General features: G+C 39.6%; 1 protein-coding gene across 1 annotated transcript; it reads left to right on the top strand.

The window, feature by feature from the left end:
* The first annotated feature begins 611 nt into the window (after window positions 1-611).
* dap (death-associated protein) lies at window positions 612-19,939 on the top strand. The gene is made up of 4 exons (XM_033985962.2): window positions 612-810; window positions 1,648-1,750; window positions 12,049-12,091; window positions 18,537-19,939. The coding sequence occupies exons 1-4, from the start codon at window positions 756-758 to the stop codon at window positions 18,654-18,656; spliced, it is 321 nt and encodes a 106-aa protein (XP_033841853.1). The 5' UTR covers window positions 612-755; the 3' UTR covers window positions 18,657-19,939.
* Window positions 19,940-20,431: the final 492 nt, after the last annotated feature.

The following is a 20,431-nucleotide window of genomic DNA, read 5'->3' as shown; positions in this document are numbered from 1 at the left end:
TCTCTACCTTTAATTATGCATCACTTCTCAGTTTGGCTCTGCTGCAGACTTTATTAATGCTATTCATGTGTCCTATTCATTATTTCCTGCAGCCTTGCCGTTGTCAGTTGCATTCATATTTCATAGATGGATAACATATTTACTCTTGTGCAAAATGGCTACTTAACGAATGACCTCAGTTTAAACTCATATTAATTTCCATGGTATAGAGTTGTACAGTGACTAAGGTGAGGTCTTGGTTATGTGTTGTCAATGTCAGCAGTGCGTATCCTTATCGCTGACGTACTTTCAGCCTATTCATGTGTTTCAGAGTGATGAAAAATTATCACTATATAGGCCCCCCCAATTACCAAATCAAACCATATCTTTTGAATGTTTAATGTTCATAGTTTAATAAAACATTGCTTTTGGGAGTTGAAATCCTCCCTTACTACTTAGTGGGAGGTTCCAAAATGTATATCTTCAGTATAAGTAGTGTTTAATAATTTAATTCCAAGCCTTTAGGCCTTTTTTTACGCATTCCCATTTTATTCCTTGTGTCCTGAACGCGCTACGTCATCACGCTACACACGCTTCTTACGCTCGCACGCTCGCCGCCCTACGTCATCACGCACTGTTCCCAAACAATACTCAGGAAAAAGCCACGTTGACGATTCAGACTCAAGTGTAGTCCGCATTTTGGGGCAGAAAAGCGCCTTAGTTCACCTGGGGACGCTCATTACGGGTTTGTCTGTGAGCTTTAGATTGTTTTAGACATGGCCTCGCCCCCGAAGGAGAAAGTAGAAATGAAAGGAGGACATCTTCCTGCAGGTGAGCATGTTGTGTTGTTTTTCCTTTTAAACCTTCGTAATGAGCCTGAACCTGCTGCATTTTAGCTAAAAATAACATCCTTAACGTGGTAAGACATAAACATCAGGGGGTTTTAAGGTAACGTATGAAAAATGACTTTAACAGCGCTCATATATGGTTTTATTGTGTTACTTCCTTATTGTAGCAGCCTCGTTAAATGTTTGCAGGATGCTAACTCCTGTTAGCCTTTGTGTTGTATGTGTGTTTGTGTGTGTATGTGTGATATTCTGTGCACATGGTTTACGTAGAGGGTCAGGGCTGTGCGCATGCAGGGGAAAGGAAACGTGTACGTGGACTTGGGAGAGAGGAGGAGGAGGAGGAGGGGGTGATGCTGCTGACAGGGCACTGGGCCTGTGCAGCACTGCTCCATGGTACACAGCACATAGTCCTGATTGCATCGAAAGATAACGTGCACAAGCTGTCATTAGAGGGAGGACTTGCACAAGCTGTGATTCAAAGGGAAAAGGTCTGGTCAAGGTCCCCAGGGTCACTCTCTTGCTCAATGCGCTGGGACACAACACCTGTTTACACTATAAGCTGTAATCCACTACTTTGACCTTTCCCCCACAATTCAAGCTTGGCAGTTTATATTAAAGACATCTAGCATAACTGTACAAACAAAGCAACTGGGAAGAAATTGCGAAATTGGACTTAGAACACATTATAGCCTTAATGATGTCATGATCACACCTGATTAGCCACAAACCTGGTGCTCCTGGAGTGTTTTATGCACAGAACGTGATTGTTTGGAGCGCTTTGTTCTTTAAATAATCATTACCTTTTTATGTTGTGTGTCAGTGAAAGCTGGAGGCATGAGGATAGTGCAGAAGCACCAGCCGACTCCAGTCCCAGAACCTCCTCAGAAGAATGAGGAAGAGGAGGAGTATGAGAGCAGCAGCAGGTAAAATACATGTTGTTCTTAGTTAATATCACATACCTACACTAAACATGTTCTTCCAACGCCATATATAAATTTAAATGTTTGTAATGCTTCTTTAGTAGTCATATAAGATTAAAAAGTCAGAAATAAAGATGTATAAACTGTCCACACTGACCACATAACAAGTGCGTGTAACTGGCACATAGTTCTAGTGTTACATAACTTGCAATAAAGTCTTGCAAATTAGCCTATAGTTTTTTATTATGGTACATTTGGCCTACATAGAAAAAAATGGTCTTGTTTCCTGTCCCTGTTGTAAACGCTGTAATTATTCACTACATTACAGCACTGACCCACAGCCACTCCATATGCTGCGTTTTTTTCTTAGTCTTGAACTGCGTTGTGTTCACGACTTGAACGTTTTAGCTTTTTACCTTTTATTTTTCTGCCTTTCCGACCTACCCGCTAACAATACTCTTTTCTTTTTTCACTGTAAGTTCGTTCCTCTTGAGTTGAAGCTGGTTGTTGCATGTTTTGTCCATTATTATGTGTCTGCTTCTCATACCTGCCCTGCTCTTGTCTGCTCAATATTCATGAGAGCTGTGCATATATTGGTACAGGTGTTGTATTCACACAGTCTATCAGTTCATGCGTGTGTGGCTTAATGAGAGCTGATAAACGGGAGCGGACAGCGGAGCACGGCAGCGAGCAAGGTTCAAGAACACTGCCAACTGTCAAGAAATCTTCTGCATGCTCTTTTATCAGACAGGCTCACACAGACGCGCTTTAATTATACCCTGGATGATACGTTTAACATGCGTATTTTTTGTTTCTTATGCAGTGTGAGCAGAAACAGTATCAAGTGTGTTATTGAGAAGAACGTATTTAATTTTAGCCAAATTTGTACAAATATATCAAATTTCTAATAACAAAATATGTGTGTTTTATACAACTGAAAGGGCACATATGCTGCTATTTTCTGATCTAAGTTATAATGTTTCCTCATTAAAAACATACGCACAAACCCTGCATATTTAGGTGGAGTAGGAGTCTCTCTCAAACAGAAAACACTCCGTTCCACCTTGTGATGTCATGTGGTAATACACGAAGTGCTCCACTGTGTTTTTAAACTCGATGCGCCTTCACTACAACCATTTGGATAATTTCAGCCCTAGAATTTCCAATTTCTACTGAACAAAAGGTAAAGGGTATCTGTTAACTTGAAAACTACCGCTTCATGACATCACAAGGTGGAACAGAGCGTTTTGAGCTTTGGAGATGCAGGATTACTACTTAAACATGTGAATGAGACAAAACACAACACCAGGTGTGTTTTTGATGAGTTAACAACATTCTAACATGGTTTAAAGTGCACAAGAGTCAATTTAGCGTAATGTAGGACCTTTAAGACTACTTACCCCTTCTCCGTTGTCAAATGTAATATCAGTGTAGCAGTTTATGATTTTACCCGTTGGATGCAATTGTCAAGCCGAGAACCACTTCATGACTGGAGCTTGTTTGTTCTCCTTGAACCTCTTAAGACCTTGAGCTGGTGCATGAACAGAGGAGCTGGCTTGTGACAAAAGGAGTGCTGCAGAAAACGTTCACCAAGTACAGTGTTGGTTAATTTGACTGAATGACCTGTTATTTCTTTTTTCTGGTAATAGGTTTACACAAATGTATTTTATGAATGTGTTATGCATTTTGCCCTCACAGCTAAGGGAGCAGTGGAGACCAATAGAGCTATAGTCCCTTTGTAATGTTATCGATTGATCAGTTGATGGTGTCTTTTTTATCAGTATACTTGTTGTTGATTTATTAGGATTATAAGGATTTATATGGACCAAAGGAAAATGCATGGAGTAAGTTTGCTGTATGTTTTGGGGTGACAGAATAGTTTAATCTGCCTTTTACAAAGATGCTTTTTAGCTTTACTTTCCTGAACACAGTAGTTTTATGCAAAATCCTCATCACATTGAGAGCTTCTGTCAGCACCACTCTGCACCCCCTTTTAGTTGATTAACACAGGGCATGTCTTTAGTTGACCTAGAATTTCTTAAACAAGACCTGTTGTGCTTGTGTGTGCTCTATAGTTATAATTTATGACACTGTTGGATCATTATGTTATAATTTGCATTCACTTTAGAAAAAGGCGGTGCCCATTGGGAGCTGACGTTGCTGTAAACATCATCCAGACAAAGATCCGTGTAGCCGTTGGCCGCACCTATGGAAAGCTGCACATCGCACTAAAGAGTGGCAGAAAATAGAATGAAGTAAGCACAGAGCAGTGGGCGTGTACAAGTGGAGGTGGAAATGAGGATTGATCAGCGATATGGCGTCTTGGAAATAAGAAATAATAAAGATTGCTCAAACATGAATCACTCCATCAACAATTTCAAAAGTGTAAATGGGAAGGAAATAACTATAACAAGCTCTGAAAAGTTGATTTTGCAGAATAGGTCTGCTTTTGACTACAGCCTAGAGGCCATTTTAACGGCAAACGCTAGTTAAAACATGTTAGTAGTCATGGCGATAATGGTGACAGCGGTTATAGAAGCACTAGAATAATTTTTCCAGCCTCAAGTTTTGTTTAATTTCTTCTCATTGTAATCGTTCTTGTTTTGTCTGTTGCTGTCATTGAGTAATCACGATCTATCAGTAATTTCTCTGACTCAGACAAAGTCCGTCTGTCCTGCCCGTGTCCCGCTGATGGGCGTCGAGCAGGTGGCCGCTGGCTAAATTTCACATTAGTAGCAGCCAGTGAAGCGTTCTAGTCGGGAGCGCACCTGCCGCACCCAATCTACCAGAGATGGACAGGCAGGGAGCGGAGGAGATGGGCTACCAGGGTAGATAGATGGATTAGGAACGTATGGAAACCTTGGGGAGGCTGTTGTGATACAAAGATAAAAAAGCAGCGAGGAGACAGAGGAGCAAGGACTAGTGACCCGGGAAGCATGCGTGACCACTGGCTGTCAGCAAAATGTCTGAAGATGCATTAGAAATACGATCAACAGTGGCACAAAGCAGTGTTTCTATCTAAAGGGGTTTAGGTAGATGTATGATATTGTGCAAAGTCTTTTAAGAAAGGTCGATGAACAGAGAGGGGGCTGCGATTGGTTGAAAATATACAAAATGGCACCGAGAGGCTGTAAACGATTCTTTAGCACGGGTGTAAAGGCAGTTTTCTAAATGGTTTATATGGGACAAGTTTGCGATATAAAATGTATTGTGTTTTTTGGGTTTGTTTGTGAATGAAGCCTTACCTTAATCAGTTTACCTTAAAGAAAACCTATCGTGCTTGTGTCTGCTATGTAATGTTATAATTTACCCATTTATAAATCGCAATATTCAACTAAAATTACTTAATAAAAGAAACAAATCCGTGGACTTCTGCATTAGAAAACTGCGATGTCCAATTTATTTGTACTAAAATGACTTATGCCATGCTGCTGAATCCTACGCACATCATTGATTAACAAATTAAAATTGAAGAAAGTAAGTACAGAGAAGTAGGCGTGTACCAGTGGCGGTGAAAACAGGGATCGATTGCAATATGGCATCTTAAAAATAAGCAATTAAAGATTATTCAAACATGCACGAATCACTCTAAAAACAACTTGGAGAGGGTAAACCAAGAGGGTAAACGAGAAGGAAAACACGGTTAAAAGCTCTGAAAGGTCGACTTTGCATAACCGCGCTGCTTTAATCATATGGTTGGGAAATGAGTGGGAGTTTTTAGGAAGTTAGTTAGTTTCACTCCCGCCTGACTCTCATAAAGCTCGGATCCGTGTTACAAAGTCCTTAAAAGTCTTTGACGATAACCATGTCACCCTTAAGTCTACTTCTAGGCCCTGTGCGTGCTTTGTCACAGTTTCCCCTTCACATTCGGCTAATACATGGATGCCTTCCAAAAAGCTGCTGCTGCTGCTCCTCCTGCGTATCCACTTGAACAAACCCTGGACACAGTGAGTGCACGGGGCTGTGTTGAAGTGAGCTCTGGGCACAGTTAGCGGTGAAATGTCAAGGGGAGAGGTGGGAGCACAGAGTAGGGCAGAAAGCCGGCACTATATATATTTTTTTTATTTTTATCTTTAGGGTTAAGATGCATTTTTCTGCATTTGTCTCTCCCTGTATGGAAATATGTCCTCTGCATTTGACCCATCCCTCAATGCAGCTAGACTAACCTCTCATAATGCAGTACTCAGGGACCTATCTCCAGATCTTCACATAGACATGGTTAGGAGTACGGATGGGCCAAGAAACAATAATATCGTTTATCGTCATAAAAAGGGTCGAGACATTTTATATAACCGTGATAATCGGCAACAAAGATAATCGCCGTTGTATCACCAGGTTTGTGTAATCTCTCCGTCGTCCAGGTCTGATCCACAGCAAAAGACGAAGTTTAAATCTGTTAAATCTGATTTGAACTTCATCTTTTGCCATTGTATCACCAGAATGTGCAGACCGGGGGGGGACAAAGTGGTCTGTTTTCCCGGGGTTTAGGGGCCCAGAATTGTACTCTCTTCTTATTAATTTGTATTAGAGGGGGGCCCACGTGAGACGTCTTGCCCCGGGCCCCCAAATTCCTGTTGACGGCCCTGCTCATCCAGAATATTCTCCGCTAGATTGTAGCTTTTTTTCACTGACGACAAAGTTCTTTAAGCATGGAACTTATTCATAAGCTTAAAATTATAATTAATCATATCAATAACGTTTTAAACTGTCAGCAAGTTTAATAATTATCGTGATATAATCGTTAATCGCAGTTATTTTGACCGATGACACTAAATTTCCTAGTCAGGAGTACATTAGCTGGAGGATTTGACCTATTCTGAATATTTTGCGTTGATGATGGAAACCGGAGAAACATTCAAACATAACCCAGAACGCTCTTGCTGCGAGGTGAGCGCACGACCCACACACCCTTTGCCTCCTTTTTACTATATTCCTATAAATTGAATTAAACGGCTAGTAGTCGTATTACACTGTAAATATCTGATTTTGTTTTTAATTAGTTTGGCGTATTAATTTATTTCATTTAAAGTTAATTATCTTACTATTTAAACGTGATTTGCTATGAAATTCACAAATATTAATTATTGCAGGAGTATAATTATTTCATAGTGCAGGTTTTTTAATATCGTGCAGGCAACAGGCATCAGTTTCTATAGCAACCAGCACCTCGCCCACGGCACAAACTTCCTGCTCTGGTGAAGCAGAGAGAGAAAGAAGGAGAGCGAGAGAGAGAGACAGAGGGGTGGAGGAGGTGGTGGAGGGGGGTTCGGGTGGCGTGGCAGCAGCAGTAGTTTCGATGAGTTGTGACTAGAAGCCTAAATACAGTGAAGTATACATTATAAAGTAACACGCATTTGAGTTATTTAGGTAATTTGGCTGATTTACCAGATGCAGCTCCGAACCACTTTTCTTCCACCTTTTCTTTTTGTTTCTTGCAACTATTCTTTCACTGAACAAAGGGAGGAGGGAAAAAAAAAAAAAAACAGAAAAAGACTGGAGATTCCTTAAAGCTCTCTACTGCCCCCCGCAGGTTAACACGGTCACTGAACTCATCCTCTGCGTGGCATTGAACCAAAGCGTATCAGAAAGCTTTGTCTGATTTGCTTTAGCTGGTTGTGTTGTCTACATCTCTATTGGCTCACGTTGTACACAGCACACACGTATTTCACCGGGGTGGATTATGGGAGATCACTGCGTCTATATAACACACTTTACTCATCCCTCAATAAGAATCATTATCTGATTATGAGGCATGACTAAACCCGTAATTTAGTTCAATCTAATCTCTACAGTAAAAGGAGCACTGCGTAACTTTTGTGGAGGAGGGTACGCCACCTGCCACCTTTTTTTGATAATTTCTTTGCCGCAAATGATGCACAGTACGGGCATTAAATATATCTCACGTTTAATTTAGTCTTCGTCTAATTTCTACAGTAAAAGCTGCACTGCGTAACTTTTGTGGAGCAGAGTACGCCACCCTCTTGTCTCCATGGAGATGATATTACTTTGCCAAGAAAGATCCACAGTATAAATTAAAATGTGAGAATCATTTTATTTAGCCGTCATCTAATCTCTAAAGTAAAAGCTGCACTGCGTAACTTTTGCAGGGGGACAGTACGCCACCTGCCGCCTTCTCGTCTCCGTGGAGATGATATTGCTTTGCTGAGAATGATCCACAGTACGGCATTAAATGTATCTCACGTTTTAATTTAGTCGTCATCTAATCGCTACAGTAAAAGGAGCACTGCGTAACTTTTGCGGAGGAGGGTACACCACTTGCCGCCTTCGTGTCTCCATGGAGAGGATATTGCTTTGTCCGAAAATGCTCCACAGTACGGCATTAATCATATCTATCTAACATTTTATTCATTTGACCAACCTGGATTCTTAGTGCAATTTGTAACGTGGACCGGGGGCGTCACCTGCTTGTCTCCATGGAGATAGATGAGTTTGATTTTAGTTTAGTCTTCGTCTAATTTCTACAGTAAAAGCTGCACTGCGTAACTTTTGTGGAGCAGAGTACGCTACCTTCTTGTCTCCATGGAGATGATATTGCTTTGCCAAGAACGATCCACAGTATAAATTAAAACGTGAGATTCATTTTATTTAGCAGTCATCTAATCTCTACAGTAAAAGCTGCACTGCGTAACTTTTGTAGAGGACAGTACGCCACCTGCCACCTTCTCGTCTCCATGGAGATATTATTGCTTTGCCAAGAATGATCCACAGTACGGCATTAAATGTATCTCACGTTTTAATTTAGTCGTCATCTAATCTCTACAGTAAAAGGGGCACTGTGTAACTTTTGTAGAGGAGGGTACACCAACTACCGCCTTCTTGTTTCCATGGAGATGATATTTCTTTGCCGAAAATGCTCCACAGTACGGCATTAATCATATCTATCTCACATTTTATTCACTTTTTAGATGTTTTTATGGCTCAAAAATACATTGATCAACCTGGATTCTTAGTGCGACTTAACGTGGACCGGGGGGGGGGGGGCGTCACCTGCTTGTCTCCATGGAGATAGATGAGTTTGATTTGATGCCGTGCTGTGGAACATTCCAGGCTAAACGATAGCGATAACATCTCTGAGACAAGCAGGTAGCGTCCACGGTTTCAGAAAACTTACATGGCGCCCCAAAATCTTATGTATAAAACAGATTTGTCGTTGTTTTTCCGTTTCGTTCAGACTTTCCCACGTGTATATTTAACAGTTGTGTTATGTTTCGAGTTTGTTTTGAGTGGGATCCTCAGACAGTGCAGTGGTGGTGCTGCTGGTGGTGGTGCTGCTGGTGGTGCTGGTAATACAGTACAATACAACAGAGACATGTGATAACGCAGCATGAGTTGGAAATCAGCCCACGCTCCCTCACGAGTGAATCCATCTCCAGCTGCGCCTGTGTTCACCTCTCCCCCACCTCCGAGCACCTGCAGCTCACTTTGACAACCACGATTCATAAGACCAGTGTGACTTTAGTATCACACATGGAATTAACACACGTGAGAGACTGTAAAGAAGAGATTTAAAAAGTATTATTCCCTGAAAACCTTTGGATTCTAATACTTTGCGAGCTTTATTACTAAAACACTTTGAACTTTAATGTGCATTTTGAGAACATTTTACCGTAATCACCATTGCAGGGGCGTCGGACTTAGGGGGGTAAAGGGGGCTGTTTACCCGGGGCCCAGTGCAGGGAGGGGTCCCTCACAATGTGGTGGTGTGGGCCCCCTGAGATGATTTTTACCTAGAGTGTAGAATTTAATGCTACACTCCTGCTGCGTGGAGATGTTATTGCTCGGTCTGGAATGTTCTACAGTTCTAGCTTGAGTTTATTACATTTTATTACTCAAATACCTTGAAAGACAGGTGGAAGAAGGGGTTTCTTTTTTTTATTTTGACCTGCAGCTTGTCCTGGAGGTGTCACCTGCTCGTATCTATGGAGAAAAGTTTAATGCCGCACTGATACGCCTGTCACGATAACACATTTTGACGCACGATGTATCGCTACAGATAAATATTGCGATAAACGATAATACAGAAGCTACTATAAGTCACTGATTAAGATTAAAACAAAGCAGATAATCCCAGAAAACCTTTTTTAAATAGACAGGATCGTTAAAAGTCTGAGCTGCAACAAATAAACAACAGGATGAACTGATAATTAGCCATAAAAGTGACTTATTTCACTCTGTACAGCACAAATCTTGCAAAAATAACAAAAATCTCCCAGTTTTTGCAGACAATATTGTACACACGAGAAATACTGAGCTCTAAAATATATTCTAATATGTTCTAGTTTTTATATTTAACGATAAATCAATCTGACCTCCACCAGAAAAGTTGTATCTGGAGAACAAACAATAAACGATACAACCCTTTTCCGAAAAGTTAGCTTGAAATATTGGTATTTAATGTACATTTTCGTATTTTGGTTGAGTTTCTGACCCGTGGGCTGTCGATCGCCTGGACGCCCCGACGCCTTTATATTCACAACATGACTAAACGAACCATGATTAAAAAGTTTCCCTGCTCCATAAACTGTTTAAAATCAGTGGCAGATGTGTTGTACCACTTACAATCCACTTCAATAATTTCATTTAGGCCGTTTCCATTTCACAGCACCCGTCCCGCGTCGTCACTGCGTTTACACACACCGCTAATGGTTTGTGTTATAAGTTGGACATGCTCGCTGCTATAGCTAATGACTTTGAGTGGAGTTTTAAAGGTGCCTACAACAACTGTACGCCGGTTGCCGGGGGTGACGCTGCCATGAAATTAGATGCTGCTCGTTTGTCATGTCAAGGTCGATACTTACCTCGGGTCGTGCATTCCTCCTCCTCATCGCTTTTCTTGGTCCTTTGGTTCTTTGCTCTGCTGTGTGTGTGTGTGTGTGTGTGTGTGAGTGAGCTTTGGGACAGCTCCAGGGTAACGCAATATTGACACAAATTAATGTTTCATATTTTTGGATTATCTCATCAACAATATTCAGTTTCGCAACCCGTCAGAAATGCTAAAACGTGTGATTACGCTGTTTTCTGATCTATGTTCTAATGTTGTTTTCTCATCACAAACTTACCTGGAGTTGTGTTTTGTTTTGCGGAGTTCTTCTCTCAAACTGAAAACACTCTGTTCCACCTTGTGATGTCATCGTGTGGTAATACAGGAAGTGCTCTACCATGTTTTTAAACTCCGTACAGCTTCACTAGCATCATTTGGATCATTTCAACTCTGGAATTTCCAATCTCCTGAACAAAGGGTAAAAAATGATAATAAAATGTTACTCAAACTCATGTGTGAATGAAACAAAACACAACTCCAGGTCTGTTTTTGTGGAGGTAATAACGTTATAACAGGGATTAAAACTCACAAGATTCAATTTTGTGTCATATAGAACCTTTTCTAGAAAAATCGCACAAAAAGTTAATTATAATTATTTTATTTTGTCAACTGTTTTTTGCAGCTTTTGGCCTGCGTTCTCAGTACAGATGATACACGATTATATTCATTCATATTTATTTATTTATTGGGACAATGTACATTAATTAAGATTTCTGTAAATGCACCAGAATTCATTTTTCATCCCTGGACCGATGGTAATGGATCATCTAAAACATAGTAAAGATTATAAGATTGTAATTTTAACTTGCACTATTTATAATTTTATAAATGTACAAACAGTGGAGTTAAGACAGTACACAATTCAAGCAATAAGAACAATAGAACATATTTAAATAAGAACAATAGAACATATTTACATTTAGCCTTTTTACAGATCAACTATTTCAATATTATTTGGTTACACCTTGTGACACTTTTTCATGGATTTCAGCACCATTTTGATCCTTTTCCCACTTCTGAATTGTTAACTGCCATGGCAACGCTGCAGAATCACTGAAATATTTCCCGCCTATGCCCCTCTATATGTATTATTACAAAGGGATTTCAGTAACCTCTCATGGCCTCCCTCTCTGCTCCTATCTGCGCCAATAACTCCTCGGCCGTCATCCTAGTTCATTTTTCCCTTCCTTCATTGACTCCTTGATACCTTCTTTCACACCCCTCCCTCTCTTTTTGCCGTATACTCGCCGTGCGTTTAGTGAGGATGAATGGGGCCTATTTAATCTGCTGGCAGGTCCATCCTGTTTGTATGAGCACACAGTTTAGGGCTGTGTGGATTTTGTGTTTGGACAACTTTTGAATGCATTTTGCCAGCGTACAAACAACAGTTTATACGCACTACGCTGCAAGGTTAGTTTATTTCGATGACTAACGCCGTGTCCCTTCTCTCTTCTTTCAGCCCACCAAAGCCTCCAGTCATCGTGTCTGGAGTGGTTACAAAGGTATGCACACGCTCACAAGGAACACTGCAAAATAAATATGGAAGAACTGGAGGCTGTTAAGAGCTCATAGCTAGCCTCGCAAATTAGCAACTATATTGATGTGTATCTTTGACGGGGCTGTTTCTACAACACTACAGTAAAGTTATCTGTTGGTTAATGCTTAAATATTGAGACGATACTAAGATTTCAAACTCTATTTCGATGCAAAGGATTAGACTCGATGCTCAGTACCGATTCTGAAACCACGATGATAATAATAATTAAATAAAAACACAATTTATCCTTAAAAACTCACTCTCTTTAGACAATAGAATGTGATTTTCAGTATTAAATTGTAGTACAGACGTGTCAAACTCAAATTTACAGTGGGACAGAATTAAAAAACTCAGTATTTATCGAAAAATTTACTGCACTTGATTTTACTGTTTAACCTTTTTATGTGGAAACAAACTAGTTTTGCTTAAACACAAGATCTGGAACAGCTCGAGCTTGACATTACAAACATATTAGAAATTAAATTTGAAATAAGTTAAAAAAAAAACCATCAGTGGTGTTCATTTATTATTTAAATAAAATAAAAAAATTATGTCTCGCTCTGTAGTAATTAATTTTGCTGAGGTGACTAGTAGCTTCGTAGCTAATGAGTCAAAAGAAGAGAGGCTCTTGCTGGTCTCGACTGCGCCAACTCACTAGCAAAGCACGCTGGGATTTGTAGTATCAGTGGTGCATGCGTTATATACCAGCGGGCCAGCTCTAATACACATTTGTTATGATCTCACGGGCCAAATATAATTACACCACGGGCCAGATTTGGACCCCGGGCCTGCGTTTGACATATGTGTAGTAGTACTTTCTTTTATATTCTCTCAGTGGTCCAGGTGCGTATACTAGTCTAGACTGATCTTGAGCTCTATCGGAACAAGTATAAGACCAGATAAAGTTATTCAAGGAAAGGTTCATTTCTGTTCTGTAAATGTGACTGTTTTAGTATCGATACCTGCTCAAATAAGTGTCTAGTTTCTGATACTTCTGACAGCTCTAGAGTATAGATTGCAAATAATTTGAAATGTGCAAATTTTACTTCAAATATGAGCTCTGATTAACGCATTTATTAACAGGTGACACAGCATAAAAAAGTGTGTTTGAGTCTTCTGTGATACTGAATCCAACCTCTATTTTAAGAGTTTATTTGAAAGAAATTAACAACAAATTATCAAGGATTTCGACAAATCGACATGGGTGAGATCCTGATTCATTATCAACATGGCCTCGATAATTATTCAGTGTTCTAAAAACTGTCCAATTAGTTTAGGGCTCAGCAAGACGGGAGAGAAATATCTGGAAAGGGTCGCTGTCGTTCTCTCACAGCACAGAGGCAGGTTGGATTTTACTGTGATAAAGAAGAAAAAAGGTGCAATTTTTCTGGCTGTTTGGGTTTTGTTTGTGGCTTTTTTAAGGGAGAAAGTAAAAGGTTTAAACAACCTTGACCTGGCTCTGGAGAAAGTGGGTCAACATCTGTGAATAGTCGCGTTTGTTCACTGCGTCCTCTCAAATGCAGCGTGAACATACAGAAAACACGTGAGGGGGAAAGTGTCCTTGATTTCCTGGATGCTTGGAGTTAAAAATAGACCGATACATAGGTTGGCCGATATATCAGGCCGATATTTGGGCCTTTTAGTGTATCAGCTATCAGCCTTAAATCACCGATATTTTGTTTTGGTCGAATTGCTGCTCAGAACAAACACACAAAGCTTTATTTTAGAACTTAAACACAAACAGACAGCAGCTCTAAATGTGATACACAGCTTTCTTAAAGGTTTATGGCTTAAAAAAAATGTTTGTGGGTCAGTTTGTAGTGAATTTAAATTACATAACTTGAGGAAAATAACCCAAAATCCGCTCTATATATTGGCTCAGTTCTTTTCCCATACTAAAATTCTAAAAAACTTGATTTCGATGCTAACGAATGGACTCGATACTCGATTCTGATTCCGATACCATGATGATAACTTAAAAAAACAACTCTATTTAGACAATAGAATGTGATTTTCAGCTTTAAATGTTAGTACGTTCGTTTATAGCTCAACATCATTCTAAAGATATTCAGGAAAGGCTCATTTCTGTCCATGAATGTGACTTTTTTAGTATCGATACCTGCTCAAATGAGTATCTAGTTTTTATACTAGTTTTAGTATCAGATTGTCTTCAGTCTAGTCCACGTCCTCCTTTGTGTCTCAATCCCGGTCAAACGTGATCGTCCAGTCAGATTTGTTTATTTTCAGTGACACATGAGAAACGAATTAGCTCAGTGATCACCTGTGATTTACAAATAGAGTTTTGTGCTTGGGTCACGGATTCAGCAAAAATTCGGCATGTTTTTCAACACCCCTTTTTTTCTGATATGGACGGACCATGGCTGTCGGTGATTGGCTAATCCACCTGTCAATCACGCTCATTTGAAAACGAGGAGACCGGTTACATCTTCATAAAGTATTTAAAAAGTGTGTGTTCTGAATCTCAGGCAGGGACATTCTGTTGTTTGTGGAGAAAATGACAGATTTGCTAATTGCTTTCATTCAAATTGTGATTTTTATTCAGTGATTTTGATGATTAATCTTGCAGCCCCATGTGGACTATTTGGGGACGATTACTCTAATATCATGAGATGGCAGGCTTCCCAGATATTCCCGATCACAGCCTTCTCCTCTGCCGTCCATCAGTGCCATCAAACCCAGAGCCTCGTGGTACATAAAGCTCTGAACAGGCTTTTAAGAGCCGAGTGAAACACTTCTCCTCCGTGAGCACTTGCACTCAACCTGCACTTTTTTGCAGTACTGTTAAGGTTTTGTATGGGAAAGTCTCAGGTAAAGCAGATTCGTCATCTTTGTATGAGTTTCATTTTGTGTTTACTACATTTTAACTGCAGTTTCCTTTGACTTTCTTTAACCTCTAAGTCTAAGGCTGTTGAGGGAATTGATGTCAAGCAGCGGTGGAACATAACGAAGTGAAAGTAGTAAAGAAAGTACAAAGTAAATTTTACAGTGGGTACTTTTTACTTCACTACATTTGGGAGCAGTATCTGTACTTTCTACTCCACTACATTTTTGAACAGGACTAAAAAGTAAAAGGTTTTTTTTTTTTATTGTCTGAGAACTACTGAAAAGGCTGAGGGTTTATTAACACATTTGTATTCTGAGCAAACACAAATATACAAATAAAAAGCCCATATCTTTATCCATAAATTTGAAGCTTTATAAGATCAGAAAACCTGCCTGCAATGCTTTTACTTTTTACTCTTTAAGTACATTTAAACAGGTACTTTTATACTCTTAAGTAGATTTTTTCATGTGATACTTGAGTATTTTTTTGCTCCAGTATTTGTACTTTTACTTGAGCTACAGCATAAGTACTTCATACTTCATTTTTGTGGATCTTTTTATCATTATGCGAACAGCTCTAATTAAACCCCACAACTACAGCAACTTTATGTTTAAAAACTAAAACATTTTGCAATAGTTTACACAAATATCATATTTTTAATGACTGAAACTAAATGAGCATTTGTCCACGGATCTGAAGATTGGCGGTGCAATTCCAGCTCCAACAGATGCACTGGTGTGTGTGTGTGTGTGTGTGTGTGTGTGTGGGGGTGTGTGTGTGTGTGTGTGTGAATGGGGGTGTGAATGTGTGTGTGAATGTGTGTGTGAATGTGTGTGTGAATGTGTGTGTGGGGGTGTGTGTGTGAATGTGTGTGAATGGGTGTGTGAATGTGTGTGTGGGGGTGTGTGTGGGGGTGTGTGTGAATGTGTGTGTGGGGGTGTGTGTGAATGGGTGTGTGTGAATGTGTGTGTGAATGTGTGTGTGGGGGTGTGTGTGAATGGGTGTGTGAATGTGTGTGAAGGGGTGTGTGTGAATGTGTGTGTGAATGTGTGTGTGGGGGTGTGTGTGAAGGGGTGTGTGTGAATGTGTGTGTGAATGGGTGTGGGGGGGTGTGTGTGAATGTGTGAGGGGGTGTGTGTGTGAATGTGTGTGTGAATGTGTGAGGGGGTGTGTGTGTGAATGGATGAGTGTTTCCTTGATGTAAAGCACTTTGAGAGTCTTGAAGGTGGAAAAGCGCTGTATAAAAATGTGACCATTTATTAAATAAAACTGTAATTATAATGTGTGAAACTATGAGTGAAATTTAATATCTCCATAGACTTAAATTAATAGAGAGTTGCCCAAAAGTCACTGACACTGTTAAATCTTCAGTAGCTCCTATAATTCTTAAGTTATACTCACAGAATTTTAGCAGTAGATAAACTGAACCTTCTGAGATTTTTGGCAATACATACGGTTATAATTGTTCACTTAAACATGAACTTATCACTACTTAAACTACGGGAAGTAATATTGACCTAATTTTAAAAAAAAATAAAAAAAATTAAGTGTCCTCCATTTTGGGTTTGTCCCTGATTCGCCCGATCCAACACACTTTACATAACATTTAGACCATTTCCAGGTTTATGTCTCTTATTTGATTCTCATTATTACGTTTTAAGTCGTTTATTGTCTGAGGTTTATTCACAAACACCTTTTCTTTAAGATCGCCCCACAGGAAGAAATCAGGACTAGTCAGGTCTGTGGAGATCACATACTGCCCCCTGTCTCTAAAAACACTTATTATTCCTTTAATGGCGTTTACGCTCGGGGCGTCTCTGGTATTAAAATGTTGATGGTGAATTTGACCCATGTGACTCAAAGTCCCACTGTACAATGAGGGTTCGTTCCTCGCTGCTGTATTTTCCCAGATTAATGTGGGAAGAGTCGTTCTAAATGCTCTGGAAAAATAAAAGAAAAATATTTAGAAACAAAAGAGTTATGCATTTTTTTCAACTGTCAGTGACTTTTGGGCCAACCTGTAAAAGGGATGAGCACCACATAGAACCAAGCTCCACTTTTCAGACCAAACGACACAAACTCCAAGCACATCTGTACATGTTCCATAAAGTACTGCCTTATCAGAGGTAGAATAAAAGTTATATTTTGTAGTCGACTAAAACTATTTTAGCATGTAATTTCCAGCAACTAAAACTAATCAAGGTTAAATAAACATTAAAATCTGCTGATAAAATACCACGATTAGTAACTATAAACAAGAGTTCTATAGTTTTGTTTCAGATGTATGTGTTATCTCTGCAGTTTTTGTTTGTATTTGTTAACTTCCAAGTCCTTTGTACATGTATTTGAGCTAAAACTGCACACTCACATCAAAGTAATCACTATACTGATGTTTTTGCACAGTGGGAGGAAGAGAAAGTCGCCATATGCATAGGCTGAGGATTACATTAAATCAACAAGGAGGAGGGGCTTGTGCACAGATTAAGTTTGGTTATATAACTTTATCCATGTGAATCGTCTGGAAGTAGAAATATTAAGACGTATACTGCACATGTAAGTAGAGACAAGAGAGGATATATATGGGAACAGCTGAGAAATGAGAGGTTTAGGGACTGGATGTAAATAAAATCTTTAAAAAAAATCTGTAGAAGACTGTGTTGGTGAGTAAAAAAAAACCCGTAATCTCTGAAAATGAACTTGGGAGACGTTTGCAAATGTAGTGCCATAAGCCAGTTAGTAAAATTCCCAAATACTACTTATTGCTCTGATCCGATTTGGTACAAGGTTGTGTATAAACAGAGTAATTCTTGGAAAGACAGATTGCAGAACAGATTACTGGAGGCACGATTACTCTACTCTTCATGCACTTCAGGGATTTTCATATTGTTGGAGCAGTCCTCTGAGGCTGAGGGGGTTTAAAATGGGTCACAAGAGCCACACGGTGTTTGTCTTTCTGCGCCAGTGTTGGTTTTGAACACACAAAGAGAGCCAATGTCGATTATTTAAAGGTCCTGCATCACACAAAATGGACTCTGGTGAACTTTAAACCATGTTATAATGCTGTTACCTCATCAAAAACTTGCCTGGAGTTGTGTTTTCCTTCATTCACATAACAGATCTAATACTATAACATTGATTAACTGTTCCAAAATGGTGGATTGTAGAGTAAAGACAACTTGCAAAGAGGAACTTTTGAAACCTGTGATACTTGCATGAACTACAATAATAAAACTAGTATTATAAAGTAGATAAAATGTTGTATAAATGTGCCAGGCTTGTAAGTTTTGTCAGGAAGCCAGCTTATTGTGAAATCACTGAAGGCACATGATTTTTCTCAGAAACTGAAATTGTTGCGAAATAATTATTAAATGGAAAAAAAAAATCAAGAGCAGTAGATTGGTAATTGTTAAAATCTGTCCAGATACTCAGAAGAACTACTGTACAAAAATATAAAAAAATGTATCTCGTGACAAGAATACAAACTCACGGACCCAAACCTGCATTAACTTTCTGCTAGCCTTTACCTCCAATCCCTCCCTTGCTAATATTGCTTCTGTCTGCTCAGGGAGATAAGGACTTCACACCTGCCGCGGCCCAGGTGGCTCACCAGAAGCCCCATCCGGGAGTCCCCAAGCTGCCCCCCGCGCAGCACATTAACCAGCACATCCACCAGCCCCGCAAGTGAACCTCACCCCCTGGGACGAGCTACCGCGGCTACGCTAACAAGCCCACCAACCGGCCTTTCGCAACCAAACACACAAGCGACGAAGACTTCCCCCCCCCCTCTCCCACCGGCTTCAAATCTCAACACATTTATCAAAGTAAACATTGCTTGACTGTGTAATCAAAGTACCCAATGCCAGTATGGTCACTCTGTAGAAGTCAGTTTACGACAGTGCTGCTAGGTGTTGCACTATTCACTATTCTGCACTTTTGTGTCCTTAACGGTCGTCTTTACGTCTTACTGTGGTTTACATAGACAACGGAGTGTAACCGTATTAATATAAAGTGAATGGGATTTGAATCTGACGGGGGAGGGGGGAGGGGAATCTTCCACCGCGCGCATTAAAACCGATACCGCAACACAACAACAACCAGCCAAACTTCGCAAACTTCACGTTATATCAAACCCCTCGCAACCAATGACCTCAAAGCATGAGCCCAAATGATGTTAAATGTCCAATCAAAACGCTCGAGACAAGATCGTTGCCATCGTTGCACAAGTACAGCATGGATCGTCGTGATTAGCTAGCTGATTCGTTTGCCCGATTAGTTGTAGACTCGTGGCATGTAATACGAACAAATAAACAAAAAAGCCAAACATTTTATAGTCCGTACAGCGATGAAAGCGATAATTTACCTTCCCAAATCGTCAAAATTGGCAGCTAACTCTCTCCGTATAAAACGAATAGCTAATCTAGGCTTTTTGGCATGTGTTTGGGCTTCTTTGCTGTCTTATCTCTTGCCTCAAATATCACAGTGCTTGCCTCTTTATCCGATCGTAGAAGGACATAGCTGATTTTTATAGACGATATCCGCCATTTTCTAGTGTAATTGTTATAGCGTACATTCCAGAGAAAAGTATTATGAGTCCGTTAAGTGGCAGCTCAACATTGAAGTAAGAACTTGTTATTCTAGCTGACCAGTTTTAATTATCACAATGATCTAATTTGGTAGTTTTTTGCAGTTGTAATACATATTTGCCAACAAACACCGTGTTATTTTTCTCGTCAGTGTCACTCGTTTCAACACTAATGATCAGGTTCTAAAAAAAAAGAATATATATATAGCAAGAAAATGCCAAGAAAGAATAATTTCCAATGTTAATTTAACTTTAAAAAAAGCTTTATTTTTGTTTTTGCTTGGTTCTTTTGCTTGAGAAAAATGTTCAAATTGTACATTTTTTTAGTTTGTGAGTGGTGTTAGGTGTGGTTGTCATAGTTAAATAAAGATATTGACTACCATAAATGCCTCGTTGTTGATTTTCTTGTCTAATTTTGTGGGTTTTGGGGAAGAGCAGAGAGCAGTGAACCCTGACAGTTTAAATCTAACATCTGCTGCTGTAAAAAAGAGGAAGTATGTGATGCTTTTTATAGGTATTTTATCTCTGCACATGATGTTTTAGGTCTTAAACGCAGTCCGCTACTTCGACCCAAAGAAGTCCATAGGGAATCATGACCTTGAACCAAAACTCCTGTCACAAGCCCATATTTAATTCAATCTATTACATATTTTTAATTCAACAATTCAAATGATACTTACACTAGAATGTTTTTGCTTTTACGTAAAGGTGGGACAACTAAAAATGTAAATAACTTCCTTTCCTTGTCCTTCCATTATCTTGTCCTGCAAAAATGTTAGAAAAGTTGCAAATCAAATTAGTTTATTCAAATAAGTGCTCCATTTATAAGTCTTATCACTCGGGTTTCAGAAAAGGGCAAAGTACTGTCACCGCAACCA

This window comes from Periophthalmus magnuspinnatus, chromosome 20 (assembly GCF_009829125.3).
Source record: "Periophthalmus magnuspinnatus isolate fPerMag1 chromosome 20, fPerMag1.2.pri, whole genome shotgun sequence".
In the NCBI taxonomy this organism is placed as follows: Eukaryota; Metazoa; Chordata; class Actinopteri; order Gobiiformes; family Gobiidae; genus Periophthalmus; species Periophthalmus magnuspinnatus.
The sequence above is the reverse complement of the archived record's forward strand: the minus strand, read 5'-3'. Positions and strand labels throughout refer to the sequence as shown.

Excerpts from the sequence above, each read along its gene's own strand:
- dap (XM_033985962.2), top strand. The coding sequence starts at position 756 with ATGGCCTCGCCCCCGAAGGAGAAAGTAGAAATGAAAGGAGGACATCTT. Across the intron at positions 811-1,647 it reads AGGAGGACATCTTCCTGCAG|TGAAAGCTGGAGGCATGAGG; the intron begins GTGAGCATGTTG and ends GTTGTGTGTCAG. Across the intron at positions 12,092-18,536 it reads TGTCTGGAGTGGTTACAAAG|GGAGATAAGGACTTCACACC; the intron begins GTATGCACACGC and ends CTGTCTGCTCAG.